Source organism: Ambystoma mexicanum, chromosome 8, assembly GCF_040938575.1.
Source record: "Ambystoma mexicanum isolate Mex_15411 chromosome 8, UKY_AmexF1_1, whole genome shotgun sequence".
NCBI classification, from domain to species: domain Eukaryota; kingdom Metazoa; phylum Chordata; class Amphibia; order Caudata; family Ambystomatidae; genus Ambystoma; species Ambystoma mexicanum.
In genome coordinates, this window is record NC_090929.1 from 725,320,703 (window position 1) to 725,341,344 (window position 20,642).

The 20,642-nt window shown below is 43.0% G+C and overlaps 1 protein-coding gene across 2 annotated transcripts in view; it reads right to left on the minus strand.

Annotated features, from left to right (window-relative positions):
• Positions 1–20,642, minus strand: part of ECD (ecdysoneless cell cycle regulator) — a 1,545,240-nt gene that overhangs the window by 1,060,831 nt on the left and 463,767 nt on the right. For both annotated transcript variants that reach the window (XM_069610537.1, XM_069610538.1), the window contains exons 4-5: positions 11,537–11,624; positions 7,700–7,878 (exon numbers count right to left, since the gene is read on the minus strand). In XM_069610537.1, the coding sequence (XP_069466638.1) occupies positions 7,700–7,878; positions 11,537–11,624 (267 nt within the window). The remainder of the gene's footprint in view (positions 1–7,699; positions 7,879–11,536; positions 11,625–20,642) is intronic.

Here is a 20,642-nt window from a genome sequence, read left to right on the forward strand (position 1 = left end):
ACACGGCCTGCGCCCGCTTTCTGTGGCACTCTGGAGCGGTGAGGAAAAAGTGGCAGCATATGACTCTTCCCTATGAGAAGGGCGGCTTCACTGCCCCGGATTTCACAAAATACTGGACTGCCGCACAAGCACAACATGCCTCACACTGGTATACATTTACGGACCCTCCCCCACATGTGAAACTCGAGAAACTGGCATGTAAGGAAGTCAATCCTCTATCCCTTATTCTTCACCACACATTCCGAGCTGATGCCCCTGCCGACCCCGTAGCGGCCGCAATCATGGCTTGGAAGTGATTACTCCAGGTAAACACCGGCCACCACCCATACTAAAAGTGGCTGCCCATCTGGCAGTTCCCGGGTCTCAGCCCTACTCATGATAAACTCCTAATGGAATGCTGGGATAACCTGGGCTACCGAGCGTTGACCGACCTTTTCCCTGATGGGAAGTTCATTACCCCGCAGACGTGGAGACCCGGTCACTCCGGCTCGGCACTCGAGATGCTGCAGTATTTCAGGTTAAGGGCAGCAATTCGCACTTGGTGGCCCTCCTACCCAGATGAGCCCCCAGACTCGCCCGAAATCCAATATATAACTAACTCGGCTGGGGCCAGAGGCATAACTTCATCGTTATATAAAATACAAATGGCTAGCATCGATGAGGCATTGCAACCGGCGCGTGACTTGTGGAGTAGCGAACTGGGCGTGCCCCTTTCAGATGTATTGTGGAATAAGATGTGCTTACACACACGTAAAACCTCCCTCAACGCCAGATATAGATGCATGCAATACAAGCTCCTAAACCGCCTATACTACACGCCGCACAGGGTGGGAAGGTTCACGCCTGGCCAGGCTCAGACGTGCCCTAAATGCAAATCCACTGCTGCCGATCACATACACATGTTATGGTCCTGTGAGGCCTTGGGCCCATACTGGGAGGCCATTATTGAGGCCTTATCTGAAATATTAATGACCCAAATCTCTTCTACACCTCTTGCTGTCCTGTTTGGAGTGTGGGATGAAACTGAGGCTAGAAAGATGGCTAAATTTCTGAATGTTGCCACCAAGGTAGCTAAAAAATGTATCCTACAATGCTGGAAGCGCCCCTCTCCCCCATCATTCGAGATGTGGCTGAAGGCCCTGACCTGGACCCAGGTGTGCGAGGAGGATTACATTAATACCCTCCCATTGACTTCCCGCCCTAAAAACGTATGGACAGAGTTCTGTAATTATCTGAACAACAAAGAGGACATTGAACTTGTATCATCACCTCTACTTGATGTGTTAACCCCTGCTATCACTTGAGCACTCTGTATTGTATGCCTAAGAGCGCATCTCCCTAATTGCTATCCTCAATATGTGAAATGTCATACACGCAACTGCGTTACCATCTGATGCATATACTGTGTGGGTAATCTGTACTCTTTCTATGCCAATAAAGAAAAGTAAAAAAAAAAAAAAAATTAACAAACAGTCAATTGTAGACATTGTGTCGCCTTGTTGCCTAGCAGGAATATCTCCTGTAATATTACTGTTTGCTTTTTGAAGGCCCCATTTAGGGAGAAGAGATGTTAAATTACGCCACAATTATACATTTTAAAGGAACTTTCTTTACCTCCTGGTTAGCACAAACATTATCTTTGCATGTACAATTGAAATCACTGGCTATTAGGATACTTCTCAAAGTAGAATCCACACACTACTTAGCTAAGATGGTATTAGGACAGTCGAGATAATTAACTTGTTTTCTTAAAGGATTCCAGTAAGTGTTAAGGATGAGACAATTATCTAATGAATCTAACCAAGAAATGTCAATGGTCAGAATATCTTTAGAAGGCGATGTTCACATTGAGCATGTTAATGATGCATTGCTTTTGACTAAAGATAATAAGCACCCATAAAGTCTTCCACAAGGTCCCTTCATAGCTGCTTGAAAAATGACCTTGTAACCATCACTAAGTGGCTTGTCTCATCACCAAACTTCCTTGAACAGTAAGATACCAAATTATTTTAAAGCTAATATACTATGGTTGTTACTGAATAAATGTTTAAAGCCACAAGTAAAAAAAAAAAACTAAAAAGAAAACGACCCACACAACCCAGGGTCAGAGACTGGAGACCCCAAGACGGTGGAGGCAAACCAAGCCCCTAGACAGGGCGAAAGAGACACTTTATCTGACAGACTTGAACAATACAGGAGGGAGAAGCTGGGAAACTCAGTCAAACTTCTGGCTCAGCCTTTACAATGAGAGGAGGAGCCTCTATTGAAAAGGACATTTTATTTATTTTTTATTTATTTGTACATTTATAGGAGCACGCAAAGCACGTAGGCATCTAGGCGCTACTTGCATAGAGAGAATACAGAAGTCAGTGGGGGCAGGGACGGGGGAGGAAAGTCAGTTGAACAGCAGCATTTTAAGGTGGATTAAAGAGGATTGAAGAGTGGCGCCGGTGGACGGAGTCAGTGGAGCGCATGCTTCCGGGGCCGCGCCCCCACATGCATCAAAATGTACAGGAGAAGACAATTTTTTTCTGGTGAAAAGGGTTTTGTTTCCCGGGGACGGGACGTAGGAGTACTAACATGCCACTTTGTCCAAGTCTTACTCTTGATCCCTTACAGTTGCGAGAGGAGAAGGGGCAGATGGGAGCTGGAGAGTGGAGACAGGAGAAGCAGAGCAAGAGATAAGGCCAGAAAACTGAAGATAGTGAGAGGGGGGGCGATCAGGAGGGAGCTGGAGGTTCTATACAGGAGAAGGGGGAGAGAGTGATAAGACCTGGAAACAGAGTGTGAAGAGAGAGAAAAAGAGAGAGGGAGGTGGAGATGTGAGGAGAGAGGTGAGTGAGGAGAAGGTTTAGAGGCCGACATATTGGGGGAAAGAGTTCTAGTGCAATCAGAATACCCTGCTAGGTCACCTGAGGGAGTTCAAGAGAGACGGCCAGTGCCTTTAGGCAATTCCTAGGACGGGGATAGACCAGACAGTAGAGTGTGAGGAACCTGAGGGCATCCTCACTTCTACTCCTCCTGGATCCTCCTCTGAGCTGGCCAGGGAAAGGCCATCACTCTTGGATCCCGACCCTAGGGGTGGATATGCAAGGGAGGATCACCTGGGTGGAGGGACCATCGGGAGAGGATGTCTTCGGGAGAGACATGGCGTTCCCCTTTCCCTTGTCAGAATAAACCCTCCACTCCTCCCACCTTTGTAGGTTATTGTCAGTCATTCCCTCTTTCTTACACACAACGTATCCCACAACCATTTCCCTTTAAGACTGGTATGAGGAAGAGGCAACTAGGAGTTATACACACTCCCATTCATTCACACCACTTTGGTACTGGGAAGAGGACTGTAGAGGAGTGCTATGGCAAGAGTCAGGTATGTCCAGCTAATAGGATTAATTTGAGTTAGGCAATTGAAGACCAGGACTTTCACCTTCAACCACTTAACAGGACACAGGTGCATAAAAGGAGAGACCGCCACAGAGAGAGAAGAAACCTGCCTGGAGGACAGGGCACGGCTGGCAGACATGAGCAGGCTGGAGAGGGGCCAGTGAAAAGGATGCTGTGTGCAGCAGAAGGGAGAAGGTGACGCTGGTGCCAGAGTGTGCCATGAGAGGGTCGAGATATCAGCTATACCCCTTTGCCTTGTGTCCACAGCCGGAGCTGTGGCACAATGATGGCTCCTGAGCACTGCAGGCCGCTGCAAGCTTCTGTGAGGGACAGCAGAGCTACGTGCAGCAAGCAAAACACTTGAAGACGGCGAGCGCTGCTCGTAGGGCTCCCTAAAAGCATATACAGAGTGAAAGGAAGGCAGACAGAAGAAAGCAGACGCCCGGAGGAGTGGCCGCCGACCGGTGAGTGGAATAAAGGAAACACTCATACCGGGGCGCTCCATGGGCTACGAGCAGGCATAAGTTAATGCTGAACGAACTGAAACCTATGACGAATGGTTTTGGAACCCACATTGAGGGGGTTTGAATACTGGACAAGCTGAGAAAGGATATGAATGTTTGCAGGAGTGCAACAAGTATAATACTGAATACCGACCTAAAGGAAAGATATGATGAACATGTGAACGAAGTGAAAAGCAAGTAATGAGCAATTATGAACAGCGTGAAAAGCAAGTGATGAACATTTATGAACATTGTGAAAGCAACAAGTGATGAACATTGGGAAAGCAAGGTGGTGAAAAAGTGTGGAAAACACATTGTGGCAAAGCCAAGAGACTGCCAAGGACAATCAAAAATTAATGTTAACCAATGACACAGGTGCAGAGGAAGATAAGCTGTGTTGGCCAGGAAGCTATAGGATATAACAAAGTGCCAAGGGTTATCGGTTGCGTGACCTGTAATGAGTGGTCCGTGTGGTCCGACAACTGCGCCTAGACCTAGTGACCCCTGCTTGGAAAGAGCCAAGGACATCCAAGATAAAGAAGCCCTATGATATAACAGGTTGTTGAAGTGAGTGAGAAAGAGCGCAATCTGTGCGAACCAGTGAAAAGCCTGGATGCATACAAAGTTGAACTGGAACTGTTTTTGAAAGTCAAGAGACTTGAACTGATTATACGTTTTGAAGGTGAAAGAGCCGACTTCTTGGGGAATGGAACCCTGAGGTCCTTTTTTGAACTGTTTTGAACTTGGAGAAGGAACGCTGGAAAGTAAGCCCTTTATTTGGAACACTGTTTCTTTTGTAAAGGACATCCCTACACATTGTATATCTTTAGTTGTGAGGGCAAGTATAGGTTTTGGACACAGATAGACTTTTGAGTTGAATTTACTGACAACGACAATCCTTAGTTTATTTAGGTACGGAAATCACACCTTGGCATAGGGCAAGTTAGGCCTTAATCCATCCTGACATTTAAGAAATTAAACAATTTTGGTTGAAAATTGAATCTACTGCCTGTGTCTTACTTCATGCCTTCATAAGGGGTACCCAGGCTCTAGTGAATTGCAGTGCATTAGGACTAATCTTTTTTGGATTTCAGTCAAATCCAATTTAATACGATTTCCCTCTGCTAAAATAATTTTCCCTTTTAGGTGTTTATCCGAAAATACCCAGTAGATGGAGATCTTGCCTTTCTACTCATGGATGCTAGCTTTCAATTGAAAATTAAAAGCAAGGTCAGCGCTGCTACGTAGTGGAAATATTCAGTGACTTTCATACCGGATAAGATTTCAAATGAAATAAGCCACGTGATATGTTCCCCTTAATAATTATTTATTGTCTTGCCAATGTATTTTTAAAAAGTAGCAATTTGGAGTTAATCATTGAATTCCCAAAGCTACAGGCCTGAAAAACATCAGTAAGGGACTTGTCAGAGAAAATTCTAATGGACTACTTGATCAATGAGCCTCTACCTGTTCAAGTTCTTTTGGGGAAATGGATCAAGGAAAGGCCACTTCTTTTCCCATAATGCACAGGTTTCATCAACATCTGATTGAACAGTTCAGTTAACGAACTGCAGTTATGTGATGCGATTTGAAATCCTTAATTCACAACAAATTAAATACCTAGCTCTTTGTAACTGTTTCATCCACTTAGTAAACATGCAAACACTTTTTTTGTTTTTGTTTACCAAGTTGGGTCCGTTTTTTGTCTGGCATACAGCTTTGAAAAAAATGAATGTACAGATAAACCTATCTCTGTCCCTCTCCCTCTTTTACACCATGATTTAGATTAACTTTGGGTAGTGCATATTTTTGCGTTTACCATCTCTAACCTTGTCCCATGTCAGGCAACTGTAGCCCATCAAGCCTTTATTTGATTCTTTGCATTTTTTATTTGTCGTTTTCTTTTTCCATTATAAATTCAGGACTACAAGTCCAAGAATGCAAATAAATAGCAGGGCCTGCATCAGAACAAGCTGTGATTTTGTACTTCAAAGAAATGATGCATAATGTACATGCAGCAATAAAACATACATTTTTGACAACACTGGAAAAACAAATTTGTCTTGATTTGTTTGAGAGAAAGAATGCATAAACACTAATCAACATAGACTTGGAAACACTTGAAAACCCTGGAAATAAACACACAAGCAAAACAGGAACCCTAATTATGACCTACTCGAGTAGAGAGAGTGGTTTATGAAAATTGGAGCCGTCACAAAGGTTTTATAAATAAATAATAAATAAATATATAAAATAAATATGAAAATTGGATCCCTCTCAAAGGTTGAGGGAAAGATGTACTGGTATCGCAATTGCCTATTTTTCTAACACCATGGGCCTCATTACCAGTCCGGCGGTAACTGAGGCGGTAAAACCGCCTGGTTACCGCCGGACTCGTATTACCATTCCACCTCCGCGACTCCCGGAATTACCGGGGCATTACAACCCCAGTGTCTGGGGAATTCCGGAGGTGGAATGGTGTTAATCCCCATTCCCATTGAGTTCTACAGGACTCAATGGGGATGGGGATCATGGAAACACCGGCACCATCTCGTGATGGTGCCGGTGTTTCCTCGTCCGCCTGCAGGCGGGTGGTGTGAAACCCGCCAGGTTAGACCTGGCGGGTTTGACGCCTCCGCCTGCAGGAGTTGTGATCACCCGGCATGGAAACAACAGTGGCGCCGGGTTTGCCGCCACCGTTGTTTCCATACCGGGCGAGTGATAATGAGGCCCCATGTTTATAATAAAAAATATAAACTTATTTGCTTTGTCTAGTTATTCATTGAGCACCTTGTCACAGAAGATCTATGGAAGTAAAGGTAAGATTTGCAAAAAGAAAACATGAAAAGAAAAAAGCATGAAAGTCCTATAACTTAAGGGGAAGAAAGAGTGGCAATATAAAAATATGAAATCATATCAAGATCGGACAAGATAACTTATACAAAAGATTTCCTGATAATGTAGCTCCTAAATTCAGAAGTGCTTTCAAAGGCTTGTCAGGGATCAGAGGTTCCCTTCTTTATTTTTATATGTGTCAATCTCTGTGAGTGACATAAAGAGAGGAGTGATCTCATAAATTTCTCTTCCTACAGGCGTATGTCAGTTAACGTAGCAATGAAAATCCTGACATTGGCATTGGCCTTGAGATTGTAAACAGTGTCACCCACTTGGCTACCCACCAATCAGGTTGAATTTGTTGTAGGTCATTAGGGTTCTGATAACATGTGAAAGACTGTAGATCTAATATCGGTCACAACGGATCTTCAAACTAGCCCGTCTTGATTTCTCTCGATCCGGAGAAGGATTTAGACCGGGTGGGTTGGACAGTCCCTAAGGAGAATCTTGTAAAGATTTTGTCCAAATAAGCTTGTTGAGTAGGAGATCTTTATTCTACACTCACAGCAGAGTTAAGGCTTATGGTGTCACATAGGTCATGTTGGTGGATATAGTTAATGAAGAGCACATGCAAAACATGAATCTGAGAAGCTAGCTAGATATGCTGGTAGTATATATAGAGGAACAACTAGTTTTAAGACAGCTTTCCCTATTACATTTCTCTGCCTCCCTTTCCCTATGCCAGTGGTATCAATCACAATATTTTCCAATTCTGATCAAACTGAATGCTGATTTTGTAGAAAATTCTTTGTATTTAAATGATTCAGACCAATTTACAAATCAATGTGAAATCAGTGCATCAGAATGCAAACCCATTTCCTACCTAATTCATCCATCACTGAACTAACCGAGGCCCTTCACCCAACGTCTACTAGTAGACAAATTACCAGCAACTGATTGCCCTCATATGTACTCACCCATTGAGCCATCTATTTACAGCAGTACGTATGGACTCGGAAGCCACAAACTTTCCTGGGTTTGCAGATAGCAGTGACAAAGCTTGTGAGATGGTTGGACTGGCAATCTGTAAGCCAGGCACGTCTCCAACATCTTGCAGCATGGGGATGATGCACAAATCTCCACGGTGAAAAAAAACCTAATTAAGAAGAAGGATTGCGTGATCTGTGTGATCTATCATTTAAGAATATTTATTTATTTTACAACAATGACTGTGGACAGCAAAATACTTTCTGGTTGTGCTGAAAAAAATTACATTAACATAAAACTACATCTTAACTTAAGACCTTCTTGTGGTCTACAGAGTGTGAGGGTGGCATGGTGACAAGACAGACACATACACAAAATATAGTTTCAAAAACCTTGACTCAAGATAGTGGGTTGGTATGAATGCTTAACTGGCCCTAACTCTAAGGTGGGAATAATCGTGACCATAAAGAAAATAAAAGGAAGTCCAAGTCAGTCAGTCGAAAACAAAGTGGCTGTCTGTGTCAAACCTATGCTTGCCCTCACTTCTCTAGAATGACAATGTGTACGGGTTGGACAAACTTAAACAGTGTTCAAAGTAAAACAGGATGGAACTGGAGCTTCTCCGCAGCTCCCTTACTCAAGTTCAAGACAACTGGGTTCAACACAGTTCGGTAAAGTTTCAACGTTCCAAATAATGTTCACACTTCTTACAACGTAGGTGGGCTTCTCCTGGCTCCCTTTCCCAGACTCAAGCCTTCTCTTAATTTCACAAACTTCAATAGGCTTCTCAGGGATCCCTTACCCAAGCTCAAGCCTCTTAGATTCATAAACATTGAATGGGCCTCACAAGCTTCCCTCGCTCAAGCTTAGACCCTCTTGGTTTCACACATTTCAGTTCTAACTTCAAAGTATCCAAATCTTCATATTCATAGTTCACCTTTTCAAAGTGTAAATCCTCTAGGTGTTCCCTTCCCCATATTTCACAAAGTTCTCTTGATTTGATTTTATAATTTACACATTCATGGGGTCTCCCTAGATCGTGGCACAGTTGTAAGACTGCACGGTCCACCCACTACAGGTCACGCAACCCGGGTCCCTGGGGCTTAGCATCACCCCCTCTTTAGCAATCTTAACTTTACCTTCTTGACCAGCCTCCAAATTGACACTTGTATGGTTTATTTTGGTGTGCAGCCATAATGTCGACATCAATAATGTCGACAGTCAAAATGTCGACAAATTAATGTCGAAAAACAATAATGTCGACAAACAAAAATGTCGACATTATTCGATATTTTTTCGACATTAATTTAGTGTATGCATAAATAAATAAATAAATATATATATATGATGTGTTGAGTATGAGGGGTGGTTGGGGGGGTGTGGGGGGGTGGCAGGGGGGTGTTGGGTGAGGGGGGGTTGGGGGGGGACCCCCCCATAGTAAATACAATTTTTATTTATTTAATTATTGAATAAATAAATAAATAAATAAATAAATAATTGGTATGTGTTGAGTATGAGGGGTGAAAGGGTGGTTGGGGGGTGTGGGGGGGCGGCAGGGGGGTGTTGGGTGAGGGGGGGTTGGGGGGGGGGACCCCCCCATAGTAAATACAATTTTTATTTATTTAATTATTGAATAAATAAATAAATAAATAAATAAATAAATAAATAATTGGTATGTGTTGAGTATGAGGGGTGAAAGGGTGGTTGGGGGGTGTGGGGGGGGGGGTGGCAGGGGGGTGTTGGGTGAGGTGTTGATAGTTTTAAGGGTTTATAGTCATAATGTCAAAAAAAAAAATGTCGACATTTTTTTTTCGAAAAAATGACTTTTTCCATTATAAGTATAGGATGTCGACATTTTTGTCTGTCGACATTTTTTTTTCGACATTATGACTATAAACCGTTTATTTTCCCTTCAAATATTTCTTCTTGGGGATTTCGCTCACTTTTCTTTTCTCCCGTGGCTCCGCTGTACATGCTTTCTATTTAGCTCGCCTTTATGTTCACGCACAGCTCCCCTTCACTTTCACAACTTCCATCACTTTCCTTTACTCCAACAGAGGCTTTCGAGAACGTGTAATCTTACACGCGACTACCCTGTTACTTATTATCTGATGCTTTCTTTCCATGTCTGTTTCATGATTGCCTTTCACACAGTTCAATGGGCGCATTCCTTTGCTTAAGCGCTAGCTTGCAACTTCATTCCTTTGCTTAAGCGCTAGCTTGCAACTTTGTATACTTGCACATTCACAAACCATGCTTTTTCTTAGCATACAAACTCACCGGCTGTGATTTGCTTTCGCGGTTACGTGCGCGGAGGCCAGCGTCTCACTGCCTGGGTCTCACCGTCTGCCCCACAGACACTAGGGGCGCCCTCTTTAGCCCACGGGAATGAGCAGCTTTTGGACAACACTTTCCAGGGGATCAGCACTCTTCCCATCTCCCTTTCTCTAACCGTTCTGGCTCCTTGGAGACATGGCTACCTCGCCACGCTTTCTCTTGTCGCTTTCACTCGCAGACTACCAGCGCCTCGGCATCCCGTGTTCTTCCAGTAGGTCCTGGGCAACTCCCCTGCTCCTGCTCCCTCTCTTACTCACCCAGCTTCTCTAACTTCTTTTAGGAATGAGAAATGATCCCCTGCTGGACTCCGCAACGCAGCCTCCCTTCTGCTCTTCTAACTGCTTTCCTCTGCAATGCTCAGGGCTCCACCTTTTATACATCCGGGCCCTGTCAAGGGGTTTCAGATGTGAGTTCTTGGCATCCCTTGCCTGACTCCAATTAGGCTAATTAATGAGACCTGCCTGACTCTCCGCTCTCTTTTCCTTCCTTCCAGTACAAAAGTGGTAGGCAATAGAGTGCAGGTGTATATGGGTGTAGTCAAATGCCTGACTCTGCTTGACCTAGTTAGAGGGATATGTTGGCTTCCTCCTCACAGTACTATAGGGACTGTTCCCATAGGTAATCTTTCCTACTCTTAGTTGTCTCTTCTTCATCTCAGTACGTGTTGGAATTAGGGAGGGGGAAACAGGATAAGATTTACAATATCTCTTTTAGGCTGAGAGAGAGTAGGGTGACTGATAATTGGGCAAATGGGCATTCTGTGTCTCAGTACCAGTAAATGTTACAGGTGGGAAAATAAGGGGAGATGTTTTACCGCAGCCTAAAGTGGTTGTGGCAGGGGTAAGGGCAGATTTACAATCCGTAGGAAAAGGGGGATACCCAGACTCACCCGTGGGTACCCTACTCCTAATCCCCAATGACCCTCCACCCAAGTGATCCTCCCTCGCTTGTCCACTCAAAGGTTCCGGATCCAACAGCGATGGCCATCCCCTGGTCACCTGAGCAGAGGATACAGTGAGAGAAGGAGTGAGAATACCCTCAGGTTTCTCACAAGAGCCACAGAAAACCCACACCCTACACACTGTGACTTAATTCATTTTGTTAGGGAACAGAAATCTGCTTTATGAATCTAGCAAATGAACACTACTGATGGTTAGAGAAATGAGGGGCCATTGTATATATGCTTAGTCTTCAACTAAATAGATCACATTTGAAACATAAGATTGTGAACTGTATTCCTGTGGTCAGGCTAAATATAATGTTGTTCAAACGTGCTGCGTTACATCTTACATAAAAACCTAACCATCTTCAAGCCTGCGACTTACTAGATGGAATACAACTTTAGCTTGCTCTATCCCAATTATGACCCCAATTTATGCAGAGAAGTGAGGTTAATCTTAATATCACTGTCAACAAGAATTGAATCAGGAAATATGAGACAACAAGACAACAAAAACAATCTCTTGCCAAAATAAACTCCTCGTACTTACCCTATTTGTGCTATTTTCGGGCTCCAGCCACTTTGGGAGAAAATCAGCAGCCTCAATTAACAAAAATTCACCATCATTGTCTTCAATGCTATTGAAGAAAAAATAAATTATGTTACTCGCCTTTCAAATGCAGGGCCATTCAATGCTTAATTCATACAATATTATTTGCCAGGTTTTATTCAGGGCTGACCATATGTGACTAGTCTTTAATTGCCTTTATGGCTCATAATGTAATTTTAAGTCACAGTACACAAATGTTGAAATGTGAAGACTTGAAGGACAAAGAGAGGTTGTTTTTTACTCTCAACGTTAATAAATAAAACGGAGGCAGATATTTCTCCTTCCAATTCTACACCACTTTAATAGATAAACAGAAAAAATGGAAAAATAGCACCTATTTCTTGTGAGAGGTCTTTTTTCATACGCAGGTGAAGATGGATTATACAAAGTATCTGCTTTCTGCCTGTTATACTATGAAATGTGGCACCATTTCCACTGAATTAGGATTCTGCAGCATTTGTCTCCCCTGATGTTTTGAACTACAACTCCCGAAAGCCACAGCCAGCCTATTCATTGGTGGAAGAGGATGGTAGTTGTAGTCCAAATCATCTGGAGAGCCAAAGGCTGCAGAAACCTGCAGAAGATGCTCTAGTGGTGAACAGGGCTAAAATGACAATACTTGGTGGAGGGAACTGAGAGTATATCTTGCCCCCACCACCTACAGAATGGCTAGTAACCCACACCCCACTACAAGTGTTGGGAGTTTGGTCAGCGACTCGCCTCAAAACACCACCTGAAATTAGATAATTTGAACGCCACCCAAAATTAGATCAGTTCAGTCATTCCATTAGAGTCCTTTTACAACTTTTTACAACTGTACCTCTTTAATTTGTCCTTGCACCCTCTGTCTCTTGACAGCCATTCCTAGAAGAGGTGGCAGCCATCATACAGCAGAGCATGGTACCGGGATGGCACGGTGGCATTCAATTGAGTGATTCCTGATGTGTAACAATTCTGTGAGATAAGATGGGGAGGTGTATATTTGGGGTTGTATAATACAAGGGTTTGACTGCAGAGGGTGGAGATTGTGAAGGGAGGTAAGACATTTTTCACAGGTTTCATTGGGCAATCAATGCTTCTACGCTTTCAGAAGTGGAGGGTATTAGGACTTGGGAGAGCGGGGTGTCGGGACATTGGGGCAGTAGGATAGAAATAAGTAGGTGGATAACATCCTTAGATTGTTGTGATGAGATGGATGATGGCAGACAATGTAGGTGGTCAAATGGGGTAAGGGATACAACTGGTATTGCATGGTATGCTGTGGAACATAAATAAAGTCTCGGGAGGATAGCTCAGGGGCAACATGCTCGTCTTGGAAACAAGACGACGCGAAGCAACAACGGTTCGATCCCAGGGTCTGCTCTTAGAAACCCCTGGGTATGAAGCACGTTATAAATAACCAATTACAAATGGTCTCTGTGACGAAGTCAAACAGGAAGAGGCGACATTTTCTGGGGAGATACAAACATTATATAGTAGTCCTAAGGGAGGTTCATCTTGCAGGTACTGAATGTTGGGAAAGTTTCTCTTTAGGCAACTTTTCTCCATATTCCAAGGACCCCCAAACATTTGCTTCTGTTTTACACCTTTGTCCTGACTTTCCGCAGAGAAGTGAAGCCTTCAGTTTCAACTCACTGGCCTTTTGCTCATTTGTTATTAGGAAACTAACTAGTCCTTCAGACTGTCAGTACTGGGAAACTATGTTTCCCTTTTGTCTTTTTACATGTTATCTGTTTGGGTAATGTTTTTATATTGCACACAGCATCTTTCAATGCCATGCAAGGGAGATATTTTTGGATCACCCTAGACCTACACTCAAAGGTTTTTTGGTCACTTCTAAATGTGCCTAAAAACAAGCTGGTGATAGCAGTTATATTTTTGATCATTTTTGCTATATTGTTAGATAGCTCTGTGAGAAACCAAAGGGTGTCTCACCCGCTAGACACAGGGATCTCTCTCAGTTGGTCAGGGCACCGCCAACGCCTTTGGATCTAGACCTTGGGGGTGGATCAGTGCGGGAGGATCACCTGGGTGAGGGATATTCGGGGGGTGGGAGACGTGATTGCGAGACATGGTATCCCTCCACCCTATAACACTTTTACTCCATCCTGGGAACTGTAATTTCCCCTCCCCCTTTCCTACACAAACACTTTCACACGGACAGCCCACTCTGGGAGAAAACAGACTCATAGCCGAGCATTGTAACTGACATGTCCCACTACTATGGTCAGGCAAAGTCAGGCAATTACGGTTAACAACTCACACCTGACTCCCATTAAACTTCCCCACACGGACAAAAGGCAGAGCACGAGAATACACTCTGAGTGAGGCAAAGCACACGAAGGTACAGCGTTTTCCAGACGGCAGCTGAACAAGGGGAGAAAGGCAGCAAACCGAGAAGGGAGAGCAAGGAGGGGGATACCCTTGACCTTTTCGGCAAGAAACCGTTACTTTCCACAAACCTTCAGATTAAAAAGCGTAAGGCCAGGAAGCCAGACTGAAGAATCCTGCATTGCGTGTCAGAGATAGCCAGGGCCCTCCTGCATGACTGGCCGAGGCGGGGATAAGCTGCAGCCGCTGTGGTACCGTCCTTGGCTCCAGGATCAAAGCAGCGCCAGAGAAATCAACTCAGCCAAAGAGTTAGGGAGACTGATGCAAGACCAGTCTGTGTTGAAGTCAAGGTTGCAAGCGGCAACATTGTATGAAGAGCACAAGAGCGAAGAATATTAACGCCTGTGATGAAAGACGCAAGTAAAGCTCAATTGCAGATGAATGTTTGAACTTAACTTTAATATGAATCAGAGAAGGTACGACAAAGTAACAGAATGGTCCGGCACTGCGGATGTGCTCAATCAAAGGTCTCTGTGTGATGTACCCAGCCAAGAAGTGGCAGAAACAAAAGCAATAAAGTTATACTTATGGACAAAGTGAATCTAAGTGGTCCTGCAATGGTTTAAGAAAAATCTATTGCACAGTCGAAAGTCTTCGAATTTTGATAACAAAAAGAAAACAAAGAAAGTAAGATTATAAGGTGCGAGCCCGATTGAGGCAGACCCGTGGTGCGAGCACGATCGAGGGAGACCAGTTTTGAACCTGTGTTTAAAGGGAGTCCAAGCCCAACTGAGGGAGACCCATGGTGAACAATAAACCCGAGAACTTGTGAATTTGAAAATTCCAGATACCTATGTTTTTAACTGCATCCTAGTGGCAGAGAAGCCAGAGTGTGTGTTCGAAGCTTGAGTGTGCCACCTTGACCTGTGCTGAAAACGTGGGGAACGGAAACCAACTACTCAACTATCCTGACATATTGTTTTTTTTATTTTATTTTTATTCTTTTTATTTTTTTATAATTTTTTTTATTTTAATTTTATTGGTTTAAAATCAAACCTTTAAAATATTACACAAACAAAATCAACAGAAGTAAAAACCACAAAATCCAGTGACATTTTTCTTTTCCCCCCAATTAAACCTCCTCCCTTCTCACTGCCCAAACCGAAAAAGTCACATTGCCAGATCTTATTTTCCATGATCAACCTTGAAAGCACTTAAACTCGTTCAGGCATTCCCACAATTGTCCGGATTGATCTTTTAGTTTATCATCTATGACGGCCAGGAAGGTGGTCAGGGGCATGATTAATTTCATATCCAGTCCATTCCACATTCTCCTCCACCACTCGTCTGCACACGCAGACTGATTTTCATAATGCCACCGGCCCAGATGAATTGATCTTGCATCTTTCAACGCTGAGCAAAAGAGGACTAAGTGTTTAAGGGACTCCAACTCCTTATTACAGAAGCAATAGATAGAATTTAGTCCCACATTACACACCCAGTGGCCGGTACGCTCTTTAGTTTTCATTGCGTTCAGCCGAAATAGCATATATAGTCTTCTGGTTTTCGAATTCAGGAAACGAGTCAGTTGAAGGATGTTGTAACCCCTTGATTCAGCAGGGGAATTTTACATCGCATTGGCGGCTAAACGCTCGTTACATGTATTTATCCAGTCAGCGCGCCATATGGTCACCTTGGCAGCCGTAGGATTTGTGTGAAGAGTTTTCAAGCTAATGTTGTTAAATGCTAAAAGATCTTCACATCTTTTTATCCATTGAGAGAGAATATCTGAGCCTCCCGATGCAGCATTGTGGAATATCTGGAATTGGAATATTCCTTCCTCTACTCTAGTTTTTCGAAACAGTGCTAGTTGGTTCCAGCATATCCTAGCGTGCAGTGAAATTAAAGCTAATTCATACCGTATGCAGGCTGATGTAATTCCAGGTGGTAAGTTTAAGGTCTTAGTCCAGAACATATGTTCTAGTGAATTCCAGTGTGTCGCCGGGCAACCGAAGGCGTTTTCCGCGCCGTAAACCAGAATCGGCACAACTTTTTGTTCATAGAAATTACGCAGCGGTTGCAATGAAAATCGCCCATATTTTCTATGTATCACCAAGCCCTGGCAGGCCAGCTGACCACATTTTCGCTTTGAATCGACCACCCAAGGGTCGTCACAAATGCTGGAATTTAGATTCATGCCGAGGTATTTTACGCTTTTTGAGAGCTGCAGTTTCGTTTGATTTAGAGACCACACATATTTTAAGTCTCTTGAGTTACGACTTGTTTTTAAATTCTCGAACACCAGTATTTCTGTCTTGGTTGTGTTGATCTTCAAATTATTCTGGCAAACGTATTTTTGAACAGCTTCAAGTTTGCGTTGAAGACCAATCGGTGTTAAATCTAGAATTACCAAGTCGTCAGCATACAACAGCCAGTTTATCTTTGATGAATTGAGTTTTGGTGGAAAAGATCGCACCGAATGAATTGCGTCCCCAATATCAGAGATAAACAGGCCGAAAATTGCAGCTGCTAACGGGCAACCTTGCTCGACTCCTTTACACGTCTTGATTTGAGCTGACAACGTCCCCGATGTGTCCAGCCGAACGGCAATTGAAGTATTAGAGTGAAGCTCTTTGATTGCTGCAAGTAAGCCAACCGGACAGCCCCACAGTTCCAGTTTTTGCCACAACAGTTCACGGTCAATCATGTCAAATGCCATAGAAAAGTCAACAAAAGCAAGATACACTCTCGTGTTAGTTCTCAAAGCTTCCATTTTCAGCAGATTTAGAACAAACAGGTTTAGTGACCACCCTACAAGTTTCACAAAACCCGCCTGTCTGTCATCCACTCTTTTCACTGATTTAGCCCAAGTGATCAATTTTATTTGCAACAGGGATGCAAAAATCTTGCCCAGAACGTCGAGCAGGGCCACCGGACGATAATTTTCCGGTGATGCTCTGTTTCCTTTCTTAAATATTGGCACGATTATCCCAGTCTTCCATGAGGCTGGCACTTGCTTTTGCAAGTTGATTTTCGTAAATAGATCAAAACACAAGTCTGCCCATAGATCAGGAAACTGTTTGATCATATAGTTAGACAACCCATCGGGGCCGGGGGCCCGCAAGTTTTTTGCTCTCATGATTACATCTCGAATATCGTCCTTTATGAAATGTAAATTCCATGATGTTATGTTGGTAGTTGACATATTTGGAGCAAGATCTTTAAAGTATAGGGCTGTGAAGTGGTTTACCCACTCTATTTCAGGAATAGGGCAAGCTTGCAAGGCCACTTGCGAGGTTTCCATGCAGTTGATAGTTTGCCAAAACTCACCACTGTTTTTATTCATAAGGATCTTCATCATTGCTTCAGCATCGTTTTGATGTAATATTAATCGATGGCTTTTGATCCAATTTTTATAGGCTTGTTTGACTACTTTGTTTTTTACTGCTATTTCACTCTTTGGGCCTTTATTATTTTTTCGAATTTCAGCTCGCATCGTTCTTTTTCGTTGTTTTACCATAAGATCAAAACTATGTTTGTTCACAAAAGACCAGTTTTTCATACCAATATTTTTGGTTTTAAATTGAGATAAAATTGGCACATATTCAATCTCGTCTGACTTTGACTTGAATTGTTTGCATATCTTAGCCACGTCTTGTTCTTCCAATTTTAGGCGAAGATGATTTGTTTCCACTGTGATTTTAGTTTTCCACTTTTTGATTTGCGGACTTTGTGCGTCTTGAAATCGTAGTTCTAGCATTTTATGATCGCTATTTTTAATGGTACGAACTTTCATGGTCTTAATTTTTCCATGCAGCGTGTCAGAAACAAAAATATAATCAATGATGGAACTTTGACCTTCCCGCTGCCGCGTGGGCTTAGCCGGTATGTCTCCTTGCGTTCGACCATTTAGCATTGAGAGTCCTCTTACTTCCATTTCTTCTAACCATAATTTTGACAAATGACCTTTGGCGGGACACTGAGGATTGAAAAAAATCAATATTCAAGTCGCCACAAACTATCAAAGCACTTCCACTGTTTGATTCCAACAAGTTAACAAGAATTGCGGTGACCTGATCAATAAATGGAAGTGACCCAGTCCGTTGGTGATTCCAATATAAGTTGATAATATGGATCACGCACGTCAGAGAGCTTGAATGGAGCGGCGGTTTTGCGTAACTCACAGACTTGGATGTAGGGTGTGCAATTCATGGAGTTATGCAACTGGTATCCCGATGACCTTTTAATCAATGTCAGGAGACCTGCTACTGGGTGTCCCTTTTCTGCCTTAATGGCTGGATTGATTGCACATTCATAGTCTGTGATTGTTGGTAATTCACAGATCCTGGTTTCCTGTAAACAGATTAATTGTAACTCGTGTGACCAGTTATTATTTAAGAGATGTGAAAAACCACGCGTATTCCATGAGGCAAAAGAGCATTCTTGATCCACATTAAAATTCGGGCATTAGCTGTTCAAATTTGCATTTAGTGTCGTGGCCATCCAGTTCCAGTCTTCTACGGGGACATGTTCTCTTTGAGTGCTTATTTTTATCAAGGAGGATTTTTCAGTTTGTCTCTCGTTATCTATAGTAATCTTAATTTTCTCCATTGAACTTCTTCTGAAGCTCATGGCTTCTTCAACTGCTGCAAAACTTTGGGAAGGCGAATCGGCCGATTGCGCACTGCGAGTTAGTCCATTCCAGTCGGCGAGAATCGCCAGGGTTTCTCACTTTGATCCAACTTTCTCGCCACTTCAAAAGGTTTAGAGGTGCATTTATTACAGGGCCAGGCTTCTCGTGGCTAATTTGACGTCTCTTCTTTTTCGCGTCGTTCCGGGTCCCTCACTTTATATGTGTCGAAACCCATTGATAACAGCTCTTCATTTGCATCCAAAATTACATTTGCGATTAGATTAGAGTTTAGATGTAGAATCACCTTATCGGTGCACATTTCCTCTGGTAATTCAATAATTTTCAGATCTTTCGACTCCAAAGAGCTTAGACAGGGTACATGATGAAGCAGTCGTAGCACATTAGTTCTATTCAGAATAAGTTTATCCGAGCCCTCCAGTCGCTCTAACATTAACTTAATCAGCAACGATGGCTCTGCCGTTTGTACAGCAGGCATCCTGTTCTTTTTTTTCAGATTTTGCGCCAACATTTTGGGCTTATATAAGTCCGATTTCTGGAACTTATCTACTTAGGCATCAAGAGTTGCTTTCGCGCCTGATCCCAATTCCTTCTCAAGATACCCCTCATAAAAGTTACACTGGCTTGAGTCGTCAGTATTTTGAACTTTCAACTGGCCTTGTATCCTTTGTCTTTCTCTTTTAGCTTGTAGTGTAATGAATTCCGGACTCCTTGGCACTCTACCCTCGTCCTTCTCCTCTACAACTAGCGGAATGATCTCACACAGTCTGTCTCTCACTACACGTCTTGGACAGGTTAATGGAGCTTCACCCTTCTGTGACTCACTCAGGGTGCAATTTTGTTTCTCTAATGATGTAATCGTACAATCGCTGCTCGATTTTGTTTCTAATGCAGATACAGCAGCTTCTTGAGTGACGCGTATTTCCGCAACAGTTTTAACCATTTCAACATCGAGTTCAATCTTGTCTTCATAAACTGAAAGATCCATTAATTCCGCTTGCATTGCCAAGTCCTCTTCGTTGGGCGGACTCTCCATTGCGTTAGACTTTGGATCATCTATTTCAAGGTGGACAATCTGAGTCTCCTTTATTGTGTCCGCTAATTTCAAACTGGTGGAAATAGCCTTGTCAACTAGTTGAAACATATTTAAATTCCGTAAGAATTTTCGGGCTCCTTTTTGTTGTGATTTTTTTCGAGCAGGCATGTTCTTTTGCTTTTCATTAGAGGATGATTTTTCTTTGAACCCATAATTGAAGTCGGTTGCACTTCTAGATCTAAGCTTTCAAAAATAGGAAACAGACCTGCGGACTTCGCTGTTATCACCGCCACGTTCTGCGGGTCAGAAACCCTTTCTATAATTTTCTGAAGTGGAGATGAATCGGAGGCCATTTGAGGGTCCACTAAGGCTGGATTAGATGCATTATTTGCTTGCATAAAAGCTGTATTAAATGAAATATCAAGAGTTTTTACTAAGCAATCATTTTTTGGAATGTGATTCCTCAACTAGCTTTTGCTTGCGCACCTCGATTTCCAACAGAGCAGCGCTTTCTTTAGGCCCCTCATTCGAGATGTCAATCACTTCTGTTATTGAACTTCCTGGTGACTTACTATGCAGGAGAGATTGCGTGTGTGGTTGGACAGGCTGTAAATGAGGATCAGGCATCTTGGCCAGTTTTGAAGAGTTTACGCAGACATTCGAATTGGCAGCTAACGCTTTACTTCCCAAGTCTTTCAGGTTACCGTCGTCCCGCGGCTCATCTTTTTTTTATTATGGCTGTGTGTGATTTATGAAATAAGGACTAGGCTTCTTTTGCAACCTCTGCAAACAGCTTTTTGTCAATCATATCATTCTTTTTAGCCTCATTTGTTGCTAGGATGCCCGCCATAATTTGATGAGCCATCTCTTCTTGTTTGTGCCTATCTCTCCCCTGCATTGATTCTAGGTGAACCAGTTTTGAATTCATCAGAGCTAGTAAATTTGTGACATCCTTCACGTTATCATTTAAGGTTTCATATAACTTAGTGAAGGGTGTGAGAGAAATTGACATTGCCGATGTAAGAGCT